General features: G+C 36.6%; 1 protein-coding gene across 1 annotated transcript in view; it reads left to right on the top strand.

Annotated features, from left to right (window-relative positions):
- The window catches only part of SELENOF (selenoprotein F), a 50,485-nt gene extending 34,922 nt beyond the window's left edge, over positions 1–15,563 (top strand). The window contains exons 4-5 of the mRNA XM_037060923.1: positions 13,976–14,025; positions 14,692–15,563. Of these exons, the coding sequence (XP_036916818.1) occupies positions 13,976–14,025; positions 14,692–14,823 (182 nt within the window). The 3' untranslated portion in view covers positions 14,824–15,563. The remainder of the gene's footprint in view (positions 1–13,975; positions 14,026–14,691) is intronic.
- The last annotated feature ends 425 nt before the right edge of the window (positions 15,564–15,988 follow it).

Here is a 15,988-nt window from a genome sequence, read left to right on the forward strand (position 1 = left end):
AGCTTCACACAAACAAGGACTCCAAATCCTCACAGTTTGATTAGTCCAAAAGACACTGTCTTGGTTGGTCAGAATGAAGCCACTGTGATTGGTCAGTGAAGATGCTGATGGAGATATAGCTGCACAGCTCCTGTTGGAGACAGGCAGAGTCTCAGTCCTATTGATTTAAATAGGATTTTAAGAACTCCTTTAAAAGGGTTGGCTCAGTCGACAGGAACAGTGTGCATGCAGGCAGACAGCTTAGCTGCTGGCTTCTCCCTTAAGCATGGTTTGCATGAGAGGCTTGTTTAGAAATGGCTGCTAGGTTCTGTTTTTAAATTTGAACCCTGCTAGCCACCAGGTGGGTATCCCTTTCTCGGGGTCAACAAAGTGCTCTATTTGCTGGCTTTCCCATGATTTTTTGCCTTGTTTACTTGATGGCAAGATAATTATCTAGATTTAGTATTTTATAAAATTGCCTGTATTAGCACCTGCCCTGTATTGCTGATACAGAATTGTTTATAATAAAATATTGCTTATTTTGGCACAGAAGTGAAATAGAATAATTTGACTCAGGACATTTAATAAATGAGACCCAAAGCAGATACACATCTAATTAACTACATTTTTTCTTAGAATAAGCACAAATTCTAATGTAGCACAGGATATAACATCTACATCTGCTTAGGAAAAAAATTCTTACTCTGTACTTTTTTCCTCAAACACTTAAATTCAGAATTGTACCATAGTTGTTTTTATATAAGTTCTCTAAATGATAAGGTGATTACTCTTATTCCTACAAAATTTGGCAGTTCCTTTTTAATTGTATTGATCACTCATATTTACTAATTGTATTAATCTTTTGTGACTTAGCTTTTCGGGAAGTTACGAGTAGCTTTGATACAGCAATTATCCCTTCTATTTGTGATATCAGACTTTATTATGTCCATGGTAATAATTTATATAGCTTGTACTTTAGTTTTTAAAAGTTTAAGTATAGTTTCTCAATCTTTGGAGTTAAACTTAATTTTATGTATGTTTTATGTATAGTTAAATTACCAAACCTTTGAGTACATGTAGTCATAGTGTCTTTTCCTTTTGAAAACAACTGGATTTTAATTCTTTGTGTAAATATTTAATCAGTACAAGCGTACTTAAAATGAAAATGATTGCATAATTACATAATGCATAACCATGTTTAATATAATTACATGTATCACCAATATTTTCTTAGTCCTTGAAAAGCTGGTATATTTTTAATATAACCATTCTCACTTTGAGACTCACTGTCTTAAAGCTACTCTAGAATAGAGAATGAAGGAGAATTGCCAGTTTTTGCAATGATTACAGATAACAAACTATTCAATAATTATTAACTAGTCATTGTTTTGTAATTTTTGTTATCCACATCAGGTAGCTTCTAAAATTAGCATAACTTTCATTATATTTTAATTTAAAATGCATTGTAATTATTTCTTAATTTACTTAAATTAGCCATGTCATAAAATAAGAGTAAATTAATGTGAAATATTTCTAGAAGAGAGGAGCGTTTAAATTTTGAGATGTTTTATTAACATTAAACAACTGCACTTGTGGGGGAACAGAAAGCCCCAGATCATATTTCCTAGCCAGTTCCAGGTTTCCCTCCTAAAGCAGTATGCATTATATGATAATTTCTCTTAGCAGATTTGACCCGGTGTTACGGCACTTGTGCTGATAAAAGTAATAATGTAAATAAGTATGTTTTCCTTCTCAAGCAACCTAGTTTTACTATGTTAAAGATATGTCTGTCTCCAAAAATGTGTGAATTTTCCCTAATCTTTTAGGTCATGGCAAACTTTTTCTTTAAAAAGCTAGATAGTAAAAATTTTCAGCTTTACAAGCAACTAGGATTAGTTACTTGACATCTGGTCTACCTCTCTGTTGCCTCTTATTACTGCCATTGCCTCTTCCATATAAAAAGACCTTTTCCATAAGGCAGATTTGATTATGTAGCCTCTTGCTTAAAATCGTTACAGTTTCCCATCACATACAGAGTAAGTATCAAACTCAGTAGGATCATACACGAGGCCCATCACAACATGGTTTATTTTTCTTAGGTTCATGTCACTAGTTCATGTGCCGAGCTATTTGCAGTTCTCTGAACTTTCAGCACTAAGTCTGTGTGCACACTACATGTACTTCCTCACTTATGCCTCTTCCTAATTCTGCAGCAAAATCTTACTCCTTAAAGGTTGACTTCAAGCATTAACTTTGGGTGGCCTGTAGACAGAATTTTTCACTCTCCCTTTTCTTTTTTTTATTTAATCTTGATTGTATTCTTTTCCACTACCATTTAGTCCACTTATACCCCTCTCCCCCCAGCAATCACCACATTGTTGTCCATGTCCATGAATCTTTTTCCCTTTAGTGCTCAATCCCTCCACCCACTCACCTCCCATCCCCACTAGCTGTCATCTGCTCTCCATCTCTGAGTCTGTCTCTGTTTTCCTTGTTAGTTGTTTGTTCATTAGATTCCACTTGGGAATAAAATCATATGGCATTTTTCTTTCTCTCACTGGCTTATTTCATAATTTTCTCCAGGTTCGTCCATACTGTTGCAAAGGGTAAAATTTTTCTTCTTTTTTATGGCCAAGTAGTGTTTCATTGTGTATATATCCCATAGTTGTTTTACCCACTTGTGGACACTTGGTCTGCTTCCATATCTTGGTGATTGTGAATAATGCTGCTATGAGAACAGGGGTGCTTCTGTTCTTACAAATTAGTGTTTTGGGTTCCTTCAGTTATATTCCCAGAAATGGAATACCTGGGAGAAAGTCAGATCTATTTTCAGTTTTTTGAGTTATCTCTATACTGCTTTCCACAGTGGCTATGCCAGTCTGCATTCTCACCAACAGGGCAAAAGGGTTCTCCTTTCTCCACATCTTCTCAGGCACTTGTTATTTGATGATTAATTGATGATAGCCATCTGACAGGTGTGAGATAATATCTCATAGTGGTTTAATTTGCATTTCTCTGATGATTAGTGACATCGAGCATGTTTTCATACATCTATTGGCCTCTTTGGAGAAATGTCTATTCAGGTCCTTTGCTCATTTTTAAATTGCATTGTTTTGTTTGTTTTGGTGTCGAGTATTGTAAGTACTTTAACCTCTTTACAAAAGATATATTTTGTAAGATATTAACCTCTTATGAGATGTATCAGCAGATATGTTGTCCCATTCTGTGGGTTGTCTTTTTATTTTGTCGGTGATTTCCTTTGCTGTGCACAATCTTTTTACTTTGCTTTAGACTCATTTATTTTTTTCTCTTGTTCCCCTTGCCTGGGGAGATATATTGATAAAAAATTTCTGTGAGCACTGGGGAGGTGGGCTGGGATGGGAGTAAAAACCAGAAAACTGTACTTGAACAACAACTAAATAAATAAAAAAATTTTCTATGACCAGTGTCTGATATTTGCTGCCCATGTTTTCTTCTAGGATTTTTATGGTTTCAGGTCCAACATTTAAGTCTTTGGTCCATTTTGAATTTATTCTTGTGTGTGGTGTAAGAAAGTGGTCTAGTTTAATTTTTCTGCATGTATCTGTTCAATTCTCCCAACACCATTTATTGAATCAACTATCTTTAGTCTATTGTATGTGCTTGCTTCCTCTGTTGAATTTTAACTGACTATAAAGGTGTAAGTTTATTCCTGGGCTCTCTATTCTGTTCCATTGATCTATGTCTATTTTTATGCCAGTATCATGCTGTTTTGATTATTGTGGACTTAGAGTTTCATGTTAGGTAGCATGATTCCTGTAAGTTTATTCTTCTTTCTCAGTATTGCTATTACTGTGGGGGGGGGGGGAGGTCTTTGTGGTTCCATATAAATTTTCAAAATATTCGTTCTAGTTCTGTGAAATATGTCATTGGAATCTTGATAGGAATTGCATTGAATCTATAGATTGCTTTGGGTAGTATGGGCATTTTAATGATATTAATTTGGTCTTTTACATCTTTGATTAGGTTTATCCCTAGATTTTTTTGTAGCAATTGTAAATAAAATTGTCTATTCAACTGATTTCTGGATATTAATTTTGTATCCTGCCACTTTGCTGAATTCACTTATCAGTTCTAGTAGTTTCTTGGTGGACTCTTTTTTAGTATCATGTCATCTGCAAATAAAAAGTTTTATTTCTTCCTTTTCCGTTTGGATGCCTTTTATTTCTTCTTCTTCTCTGATTTCTATGGCTAGGACGTCCAGTGCTATGTTGAATAAAAGAGGTAAAAGTGGACATCTCTGTCTGTTCCCAATCTCAAGGAGCATGCTTGTAGTTTTTACCCATTGAGTATAATGCTGGTAGTGCGTTTATCATATGTGACCTTTATTATGTTTAGGTATGCTCCCTTTCATCTGTGAAGCTGTCTGGTCCAGGGCTTTTGTTATTGTTATTGTTGTTGTTTTGGGGGGGAAGGGGTTGTTTTGTTTTCATTTTATTTTTTTTACTGCTTCATTTTTCACTAGATGTAATCTGTCTATTTAGATTCTCTGATTCTTCCTGATTTAGTTTTGGAAGATTGTATGTTTCTAAGAATTTATCCATTTTGTCCAAGTTGTCCAGTTTGTTGGCATATAGTTCATATTTTCTTACAATCCTTTGTATTTCTTTGATACCATTTGTTTCTCCTCCTACATTTCTGATTTTATGTACTGGGTACTCTATTTTTTATTGATGAGTCAGGTTAGAGGATTGTCAGTCTTGTTTATCTTTTCAAAAAAACAGCTCTTAGATTCAGTGATCTTCTGTATGATTTTTTAGAATCTAGTTTATTTCTGCTCTGATCTTTGTTATTTCCTTCCTTTTACTTATTTTAGGCTTTGTTTGTTGTTCTTTTTCAAGATTCTTTAAGTGTAAAGTTACATTATCTATTTGAGCTTTTTCCTGATGTTTAAGATANATTTTGTCCAAGTTGTCCAGTTTGTTGGCATATAGTTCATATTTTCTTACAATCCTTTGTATTTCTTTGATACCATTTGTTTCTCCTCCTACATTTCTGATTTTATGTACTAGGTGCTCTATTTTTTATTGATGAGTCAGGTTAGAGGATTGTCAGTCTTGTTTATCTTTTCAAAGAAACAGCTCTTAGATTCAGTGATCTTCTGTATGATTTTTTAGAATCTAGTTTATTTCTGCTCTGATCTTTGTTATTTCCTTCCTTTCACTTATTTTAGGCTTTGTTTGTTGTTCTTTTTCAAGATTCTTTAAGTGTAAAGTTACATTATCTATTTGAGCTTTTTCCTGATGTTTAAGATAGGCCTCTAGTGCTATGAATTTCCCTCTTAGGATTATTTTCCCAGTGTCCCACAGATTTTGGATTCTTCTGTCTTCATTTTCCTTTGTTCCAAGCTACCTGTTGATTTCTTCCTTGACCTAGTTATTGACCCATTCATTGTTTAATAACGTGTTATTTGGCTTCCATGTCTTTCAGTGTTTTCCAGTGTTCTTGTGATTGATTTCTAGATTCATAGCCTTGTGGTCAGAGAAGATGCTTGATATTATTTAAGTCTTCATAAATTTACTGAGACTTGTTTTGTGTCCTAACATGTGGTCTAAACTAGCAAATGTTCCATTTGCACTTTGAAAAGTTTGAATATTCTTCAACTTTGGGGTAAATTGCTCTGAAGATACCAATTAAATCCATTTGATAAGCTATGTCATTTAAGGCCACCATCTCCATGTTGATTTTCTGCCTAGAATATCTATGAACTGAAGTCAATGGGTTGTTAAATGAGTTGTTAATCCCTGACTATGATGTATTTCTAACGATCCCTCCCTTTATGTCCATCAAGGTTTGCTCTACATATTTGGCCCTGGCTGGTGTGGCTCAGTGGATTGAGTGCCAGCCTATGAACAGAGGGGTCTCTGGTTCAGTTGCAAACACACATTGATGTTTCTTTCCCTCTCTTTCTTCTTTCCTCTCTAAAAATAATAAAATTATTTTTTAAAATGTTTAGAGATTAGAAAAAAGCTTTCCTTTACATATTTAAGTGCTCCTATGTTGGGTGTGTAAATGTTTAATAGGGTCATATCCTCTTGTTGGATTGTTCCTTTTATCATTATGTAGTGTCCTTCTTTGTCTCTTACCATAGCCTTGGTTTTAAAGTCTGTTTAGTTAGATATAAGTACTGCTACTCCAGCTCTTTTTTTTTCCATTTGCATGAATTATCTCTTTCCATCCCTCTACTTTTAGTCTGTGTGTATCTTTCAATCTGAGATGTGTCTCTTGGAGGCAGCATATATATGTGCCGCAGCCCGCTGCAGCAAGGGTGGTCGCGAGGTGAGGCGAGGGACTTAAAAAATGGAGAGGACCATAAGCTCTGCTGGCAAAATGGCAAATTTATTCAAGGAACAGCTGTCTTATATACAAACTGTTAATGCCTAAAGCAAGACTGCAGGGAACTAGAAACAATGTTGTTTTTCAAAGTTCATGCACTCCCTTAAGCTATCAAAAGGGCAAGAAGTTCTCATAACCATCTGGGAACATGACACCTGCGCCAGAGTCTTGTTGTGTCCTTCAAGGCTGGGAACTAGAAGGTTAGGAAAGTGTCAAGGTACCCGCCGGCTCCAGGGACCAGAAACCAAGTTCATCCACCATTCTCACAGTGGAGAACTCTGTCCTTGGTCCCCTTGTGGCCTGGCGGGCCCCCACATATATGTTCTTGTTTTCTTATCCATTCAGCTACCCTGTGTCCTTTGGTTAGAGCATTTAAGCCACATACATTTAAGGTGATTATTGATAGATAAGTATTTAGTGTCATTTATTGTTAGATTATTTTCCCCTGTTTTTCTTCTTCTTAAAGCAAACCCTTTAACATTTGTTGCAGTGTTGGTTCAGTGTTAACAAATTCCTTTAACTCTTTCTTGTCTGGGAAGCTCCTTATTTTTCCTTCAATTTTAAATGGTAGTCTTGCTGGGTAGAATAGCCTTGGTTGTAGGTCTTTGCTTTTTATCACCTTGAAATTTCATGCCGCTCGCTTTTGGCCTGAAATGTTTCCATTGAGTAATCAGATGACAGTCTAATTGGTGCTTCCTTGTAGGTAACTACCTGCTTTTTCTCTTGAGGCTTTTAGGATTTTCCCCTTGTCTTTAAGCCTTGTCACTTTAATTATGATGTGTCTTGGTGTAGGCCTCTTTGGGTCCAGCTTGTTTGAGACTCTCAGAGCTTCCTGGACCTGTATATCTTTTTTCCTTTACCTCATTAAGGAAGTTTTCAGTCATTTCTTCAAATACGTTCTCAATCCATTGCTCACTCTTTCCTCCTTTTAGTATTTCCGTGATGCAGATGTTGTTATGCTTCATGTTGTCCAAAATGTTTCTTAAGCTCTCCTCATTTTTTAAAATTATTTTTTCTTTTTTGCTGTTCTTCCTGGGTGTGTTTTTTTTTTTACTTTGTCTTTCAAATCACTCATTTCATCCTCTGTTTCATTTAACCTACTGTTTATTCCTTCCAGTGTATTATTTATCTCAGATATTGCATTCTTTATTTCTGACTGGTCCTTTTTTATGGTTTCTGTGTTGTTTTTTCATGCTTTGAGTATCCTTATAATCATTACCCTAAACTCTCTATCTGATGAATTGCTTGCTTCCATTTCATCTAGCTCTTCCTCTGGAGAATCCTCTTGTTCTTTCATTTGGGGTCTGCTTCTTTGTATGTGTTTCTATGTGTTAGATAGATCTGCAAAGACTCTGATGTAGACCTTTGTCCAATGCTGCTTGCTACTGGCCCTAGTCAACCTACTCAGAGCTATCAGCAATCCAGAGTGTGTGGCTTCTTCTGCTGGGCCTCGGTGTGTGTGTATAGAATCAGGCTGCACACCAAAGCCAGCTTTTATCAACACAGTGCCCTGGTGAGGGTAGGCTGAAGTCTCACGGAGCTCCCAGATATCTACCTTAGTTGTTAAATTAATCAATGATTTAGCCTCCTGCTGTAATCATCAGCCCAGCTTTAGCTCTGTAGGTGGGGTAGAGTAATTCCTGTGGGCAGGGCTATGGCTTCTTCTCAGGGTGATGCCATTCAGAGAGGAGTGCTCTGCCTGAGAAAGTTGGCTCAGGCAGTGTGGGAAATGACTTGGTACAGGGATCCTGGTGGCTGTTCCTTCAGTTCTCTCCCCAGTGCAACCAGCCCCAAACTCTGTTCAAGCGTCTCTAGTCCACTCTGCCCCCCTCTGCTGGAACCTAGGGCAAGTGTCCACAAATTTTTATGCATTGGCACTTGAAGAAGCTCTTTAAGTCTCCTACCATCTCTCCCTGGCAGACAGAAACCCTGCTGCTCTCACAGCCGAACATTATTTGGGTTCCTTTCCAGCTCTGGTGCTGTAGGCCAGGAACCCAGACTTATACCCCACACTTCTCAGGGGGAACCCCCTAGCCACTGAACTATCCCTCCAAATCTTCAGCTGCTGTCCATGGGAGCCCCCAGCCAATCCTCTTGTGCCTCTTCTACACTCCCTCCCAGTCTTACTGTGGTGAAGTGGTTTCCTCTCTCTGTCCTTGGTTATAGGGCTTCTCTCCAGCTAGTTAGTGTTCAGGTGGTTATTCAAGATGATTTCTCTACAGTTTAATTCTAATTCCAGATTGGTCCTGGAAGGAGGTGAGTGTAACTTCCACTTATACCTTCACCATCTTGTATTTGAAAAGTGCCCTTTCTTTACATGGTTCTATACTCTTGATAAATTTATAGTCTTCAGACATTTCTTTCCTGCCTTTATTATTCTGTCTGAGAAGTCATAATCCTTTAAGTTTGTGTTCTCTTCATTATTGTACCTCCAATCTCCCCAGATTCTCTTAATCATTTAGATCACACTTCTCTGAATGTTTTTAAGTGCTGCTAAATTGTCTTATTGATAGGACCCAAATGACATCTAATTTTGCACTCCAGATGGTTTGTATACAATAGTAAATTTTCCAAGTTTAGAAATACTCTTTTAGATCCCAGTAGCTTTCATTGAGCACAGTTGAGAATTCAGTTCTATTGTTGTTTGTTGTTGTTCTCTTTTTTGCTTCTGGTTATGACATTTTTATTTGGAAATGTTCTGACTCAAGTATATTTACTTTTAATCAACAGGAAAACATCTAATTATCATCCCATGTAATTTTATGACAGTTCACAAGTCTTAATCACTCTGCCATAAGCTGTTATAATCAAGCTAAATCTTACAACCAATACATTGTACAACTGTTTATAATGTGATCAAAAGTCTATTATTAGATCTAGTTAAGTATATTTTGTCTCTTTTTTATATACATTTTTGCTTGTTTCTGATTTTGGAAATAACGTATTTCAAACATTTTTCTTTAGCCTCAAGACGTATCATTTCCATTACCCCATCATACTCCTTTCTATTTTCTTTTTGGAATACAGAAGAGGATAGATTTTTTTTAACTACTCTTTATATACAGTTAACTCTGAAGAGTCTCCGAGTTATAGGAAGAGTCACATGACTTTCCAAGCAGTGTGAATAGCAAAACAACTTCTCCAAGGGAGCTGCATGGATGAGTGCTGATGAGAATCCCAAGGGAAATACTGAAACGTTTAATCTATTTTCTCATGACTTCTGTATTTTTGACTACTTTGAAGTGTTTACAAAACTGCCTAACTGACAAATAATTAAATTGGTGTGAAGAATATTTTCTAGAAATAGAGTGACTGGATTAGGAATCTCCAGTCTGGCATTGTGCTGTTTTTAAATAGTAGAAAGTAAACTGGAAAATAATTCACTTTAAGGTCTTTTTGCAAGACCCTTATATTCTCCTACAGCCTACCCTAGTGCCGGGCATATGTAATAAGTACTCACATACCTGGTAAATGATTACTGTTTGTAAAATGTCATTTGCTGTTACGGCATTTAACATGTATTCTCCTCGTTCAAAATTGGGAGGTTTATGAGTCTCTGCTCAGCAGAGAGTAGTAGAAAGAAGTAATGAAAACAGGCATTGGTAACTCATCTTAATACTTCTTTCCAGTGTGTTCACTCATTCCAACCTGTTAAAAATCTGTTGAGTGAATGAAAATTATTAAGTGTGCTAGGCTCTGTTGTGGATGGATACAGCAGATAAAAGAATAGTCCTTTCCCCAGAGAGGTTATTTATGTAGTAAAGAGCATACTGTGTGTTTCGTGGTGTTTTGCACAGGTGTGCACATAGACAAAGGGATGGTGAAAAGCAAAGGCATAGCATAAGATCATTTTTGTTTGAGGATTCTGGAGTCTGCAGAGCATTTGGACAAATCTTAAAGGGTGAAATTAATGGAGAAGATATTCTAATAAGCCAGAATAGCATAATCAAGTTTTATTTTGAACTAAACTTTGTAGGGGAAATTTAGATGGGGTATATAACTCTCTTCCAACAAGTCCTCACAATCTTAAAAGAAAGAGAAAAAACATTTACTAGTCTTTGTGTTGTCCTAAATGCAAGTATATGAAGACCTGCATAATGGCTTATGGCTGTAATGCTTTTGCTAATTAATTCTAAGTTTAAAAAGTAAGTTCTAAAAAGCATATGTCACTATAAAATCAAAGTAATGAATGTTGTAAATGATAACATAAACTGGGATTAAGAACAATCAAATATCTAAATAAAACATCTCATTTGTTTTTATTTTAGAAAAAGATACTCTAAATTTTTTAACTTGATCATTACTAAAAAATTGGTATAATGTACATCAACAACCACCCCATAAAGGAAAACTGTTTATTTAAAACATCCCCAAATCCTGTGCTCCAGATGTAACCCACTGTTAAATAATAGTGAACATTTTTGTTGTTTATCATGTTAAGTATTATATTTCTCATTTCATTTTTTAAAAAGATTTTGTTTAGTGCTTCTGGGCTTTTTTTCTTTGTAAATATATATTTATGGATAAACATATATGAACATAAAAATGTTTATCCATCTTCTTTTTAACAACCATAGGAAACAAACTGATGTATACGTGTGTTAGCTTCTATGTCATTAAGTAGAGATTAATATAATTTTTAATGATTGGGATGCATTTGACAGTGTGTTTCATATTAATTTAGTTAACCAACAGCCTTTACACATTTATTTATTTTTTTTAATATATTTTATTGATTATACCATTACAGTTGTTCTATACCCCCCCTTCAATCCCTTCCACCCACACCCTCCCTCCCCCACCATTCTGCCCCCCTTAGTTTATAACCACGTGTCTCAAGTTCTTTGGATTCTATATTTCCCCCACTATTATCGCCCTCCCCCCTATCTATTTTCTACCTACCATCTATGCTATTTTCTGTGCCTTCTCCCCCCTTCTCCCCCTCACACCCCCCTGTTTCTAACCCTCCATGTGTTCTTCATTTCTATGGTTCCACTCCTGATCTAGCTGTCCTCTTGGTTTGCTTTTGTTTTAGGTGTGGTTGTTAATAACTGTGTGTTTGCTGCCCTTTCACTGTTCATATTTTTCATCTTCTTTTTCTTATATAAGTCCCTTTAGCATTTCATATAATAAGGGCTTGGTGATGATGAACTCCTTGAACTTGACCTTATCTGAGAAGCACTTTATCTGTCCTTCCATTCTAAATGAAAGTTTTGCTGGATAAAGCAATCTTGGCTGTAGGTCTTTGGATTTCATGACTTGGAATACTTCTTTCCAGCCCCTTCTTGCCTGTAAGGTCTCTTTTGAGAAATCCGCTGACAGTCTGATGGGTACTCCTTTGTAGGTGACTGTCCCCTTATCCCTTGCTGCTTCTAGGATTCTCTCCTTCATTTTAGTCTTGGCTAATGTAATTATGATGTGCCTTGGTGTGTTCCTTCTTGGGTCCAACTTCTTTGGCACTCTCTGAGCTTCCTGGATTTCCTGGAAGTCTATTTCCTTTGCCAGACTGGGGAAGTTCTCCTTTATTATTTGTTCAAATAAGTTTTCCACTCGTGGCTGTTTCTTTCCCCCTTCTGGTACCCCTATAATCCGGATGTTGGAACGTTTAAAGATGTCCTGGAGGTTCCTAAGCCTCTCCTCATTTTTTTGAATTCTCATTTCTTCATTCCTTTCTGGTGGGATGTTTTGTTCTTCCTTCTGGTCCATTCCATTGATTTGAGTCCCAGTTTCCTTTCCATCACTATTGGTTTCCTGTGCATCTCCCTTCATTTCAATTAGTTTAGCCTTCATATGTTCCTCTAATTTGTGACTATAATCAACCAGTTCTGTGAGCATCCTGATAAATAGTGTCTTGAATTGTGCTTCTGAGAGGCTGGCAATTTCTCGGTCGCTTAGAGTTATTGGCTCTGGGACTTTGAGTTCTTCTTGTGCCATCTTTCGGGTTGTTCGTGCCTGTTCCATAGCAGGATCAGAGCCCTAAAGTGTTCACTAGAACAGGGCAACTAAGTCGCTGGGTTGTGACGCTGTATGTGGGGGCGGGGTCAAAGAGGGACTATGGCATCCTGTCCGCCACCTGCCGCGGCAGCCCTCACCGGTGCCGCAGTTGCTGCCGTCACCGGGCCCACGCGTTTTGTCCCACTGCACGCGAGTGTGCCACCACTGTCAGCCCTCGCCCCTGGGGCCTGCGTGGTCTGTCTCTCTGTGCGAGAATATGCGCCCGCGGTCTGCCCCGCACCCCAGCTGGTTCCCATCTGCCTACACGCCTGGGTCGGGGGCCCTGTCCTGCCCAACCCTGCTCGCTGCTGGCTCCGCCCCTCTTACCGTCCCGTTGAACGGTTAGATGTAGTCGGACTTCCGTATAATTCAATTTTCTGTCCTTTGGTTGTGTCTTTGTTTCTCCAAACCTTTGTTGTATTCAAACTTGGTTGTGGGAGAAGGCACAGTGTTTCCACCTATGCCTCCATCTTGGCGGAAGTCCGGATGTTTATTTTTCTCTTTTGTTCCAAATCATTGCTTTGGTTCCCTGAATATTTAGCTTTATTTTATTTTGCGTATCTTTCATTTTTTGTTTGTTTGTTTGTTTTCATTTTTCGACCAGGCTCAATCAGTCCTGTGAGCATTTTAATTACCAGGGCTTTAAATTCCCCATCAGATAGGTTGGCTATCTCCTTATCGCTTAGCTCTCTGTCTTTTCATTTCAGCCATATTTCTTTGTCTTAGTGTGCTGGTCTAGTTGTTCTTAGATTATTCCCAAATTTCTGGACTTGGTTAGCAGGATCTTATATAATATATCTTCACATTATTGTATAACTATTTCTTCAAAATAAATTCCTAGAAGGGGACTTGCTGGTTTAAAGAATATGTACATTTTTGAGACTTTTGGTTCATTTTGCTAAATATCCATCATGAATAGATGTGTCTATTCATGTTTTCTCCACAACTAAACCCCAGCAAAATTATTCTCTGATCTTAAATTTTGTTTTTAATTTTTGTCACTCTAAATGAAGATATCTCATTGTTTTATTTGACACTTATTCAATGGTTAAGCTGAACATTTATTTCAGATGTTTATTGACCGTGTATATATATTTGCACATGACATGCTCCTCTACCTAGTATTTATTCTCAAAAGTATGTATTGAATAATTCACACACACACACCCCAGATGTACACACACGTAATCAGTATCTCCCTACTGCCTCCTTCTCTTTGATTTGGTAGCTTTACCAAACTAAAAAATTTCTACAGATATGTGTAGCTCCCTAGATTTCTTACCCGTTTCTTTCTATTCTGGTATCAGTATCATACGTTAAAAAGCAATTGAATAATTTGTCTTCCACATCTTACTTTTTCTAAGCTATACTGTTCTTACACATACACTTTTCTAGCTGAGTTTTACTATCATTTTTTTCAAGCTTCCAGAATCCCATTGCAATTTGAGGTTTTAATTAATTTAAAGCAACATGTTAAAATACTGTTTTCTCATTGAAGGGTATATATGAATCCGTTTTTCACATAGGATCAATGTTTTACTATTCAGTTCATTTCTTTTTGTTTTGATTTTTGTATTTCGCTTGGATTTAGAAGGAAACAATTTGAATCTTTTTCTTTTCTCTTAAGCTTTTGTCAGAAGTGATAAACCCAAGCTATTCAGAGGACTGCAAATCAAGGTAAGGTGATTTTGGAATGTCTTTTTTTCCAGCATGAATTTATTTCCTTTTTGGAGTTTGATGTCTTAAGGAATGAGGTCATGTTTGTGGTCGCATTTGCCCAAATTTAGTATTTCTCAGTGCTCTCTGGTGAAATATGGACCCAGCTAGTGGGTTGAAGTTTCAGGAATCTAGCCTAATTTTAAACTAATCACAACAAAATTATTAGATTTCTTAAACCAGAGAAAAATTTTAGGGTCCATTGCAGAATTCTATCAGATAATTTATTTAGACAGCTTATTTTAGCATTGATCTCATGTAATCATTCTCCCTCATGAGTTATTTTGAACTTATATGCTTCCTCCATGGGATTTTAAGCTCTTTGAGAGTTTGACAATACTATGTATGCAGTAATATTTGTTACAGTCAATAATAAGCTTAAATCCCAAATGAACTGTGTTGTGCTAACAAGTGTTTTTCTCTTCAGAGGTAAATTGTAATTTTTTAAGTGAAATTTTATTAAATTCTTTCCCAAAGACTTTAAGACCTGTTGTGATGTTATGTCTGAATGCTTTTTTGTATTACTACTAAATTTAGGTAAGCTGGATTGCATTGGTTTGATTTTGGTTGAGGCTGAGAAGGCTCGTTTAAGCAGATAATAATGATGATGCCCCTCTCTTTTTGTAGTATGTTCGCGGTTCAGACCCTGTACTGAAGCTTTTGGATGACAATGGGAACATTGCTGAAGAACTAAGCATCCTCAAGTGGAACACAGACAGTGTAGAAGAATTTCTGAACGAAAAGTTGGAACGCATATAAATCTTGCTTGAATTGTATCCTATCCTTTTACTGCCTTATCAAATGAAATAAGCACCTAGAAAATACTTTAGTTTTGCTTCCACCCTTTGATCAGTCTTTTACTGTGAGGTATTAAGCATCTAATTAAAAGTTAAAGTAACAGCACTGCCCTTGATATCTAAGGACTTGGCAAGTTTAACAAAACTCATGTTTTATAAATCTCTATCCCCCTACAGTTGTTGATACCACTAACAGAGTGCTTTGTAATAGACTTGTGGTTAATTATGCAAGTGATAGTTTGTGATAATTGGTCCAGTTTTATGAACAGCAGATTTTTAAATGAGAGAGGTTGTAAGAGAGATGATTACTGCTATGCTTTGTGTGCTGTGTGCTCTTTGAAAGTATTGACAGTAAACTGAAAAGCAAATGAGATACACCAAGCCTCAACAGATTGCTTGATCCTCAGACTCTCCATATTTTTGTATTACCCAGCTTTCCTTGTAATAGAAATGCTCTAGTACATACATAATGAATGAACAGCATTAAAATTGTATGGCTTTGTTGTTGTGAAACAGATTTAAGGTCTACTGCAAGAGTGGAATGTTCACCAAGAGTTGCGTCAATGAGGACTGCACAGAAAACCCTTCTGAGGATTTGTGTGGATCTGATACTTAGCAAATTCTTGTGCTTTACATTCTTACCAAAAAAGCCAATTTTAAAATGATCGTTTGTAAGACCAGAATATAAATAAAAAGTTTCAAAAATCTGAATTTGAAATTCTTCTGATTTGTCCTTTCATCTTTAAAAAATGACACATTTCTCAGTATACTTTTATTTTCTTGTCATATCAGCTTTTATTTTCCCTAGAAAAAATGTTCGCTGGCTGCACTGGTGAAAACTTATAACTTCTTATTCTGGGTAATAGTGCTTTATATTTTTCTAGCAATATTTTTTTGTCAAGTGCTTTTATTTATGAACACATTTTCATTGTAATTTTACATAAATATCTCAAATTATAGAATTTTTATGAGCTATTTAAAAATATAGGATGTTCCTGTGAACCAAAGGATCGCGGTTCGAGTCCCAGTCAGGGCACATGCCTGGGTTGCAGGCCAGTTCCCAGCAGGGGACACACAAGAGGCAATCAATACCATGCATTGATACCATATCAATACCATGCATTGAT

The sequence above is a fragment of the Sturnira hondurensis genome, unplaced genomic scaffold (genome assembly GCF_014824575.4).
Source record: "Sturnira hondurensis isolate 20B ecotype Veracruz unplaced genomic scaffold, ASM1482457v3 Scaffold0013063, whole genome shotgun sequence".
NCBI lineage: Eukaryota > Metazoa > Chordata > Mammalia > Chiroptera > Phyllostomidae > Sturnira > Sturnira hondurensis.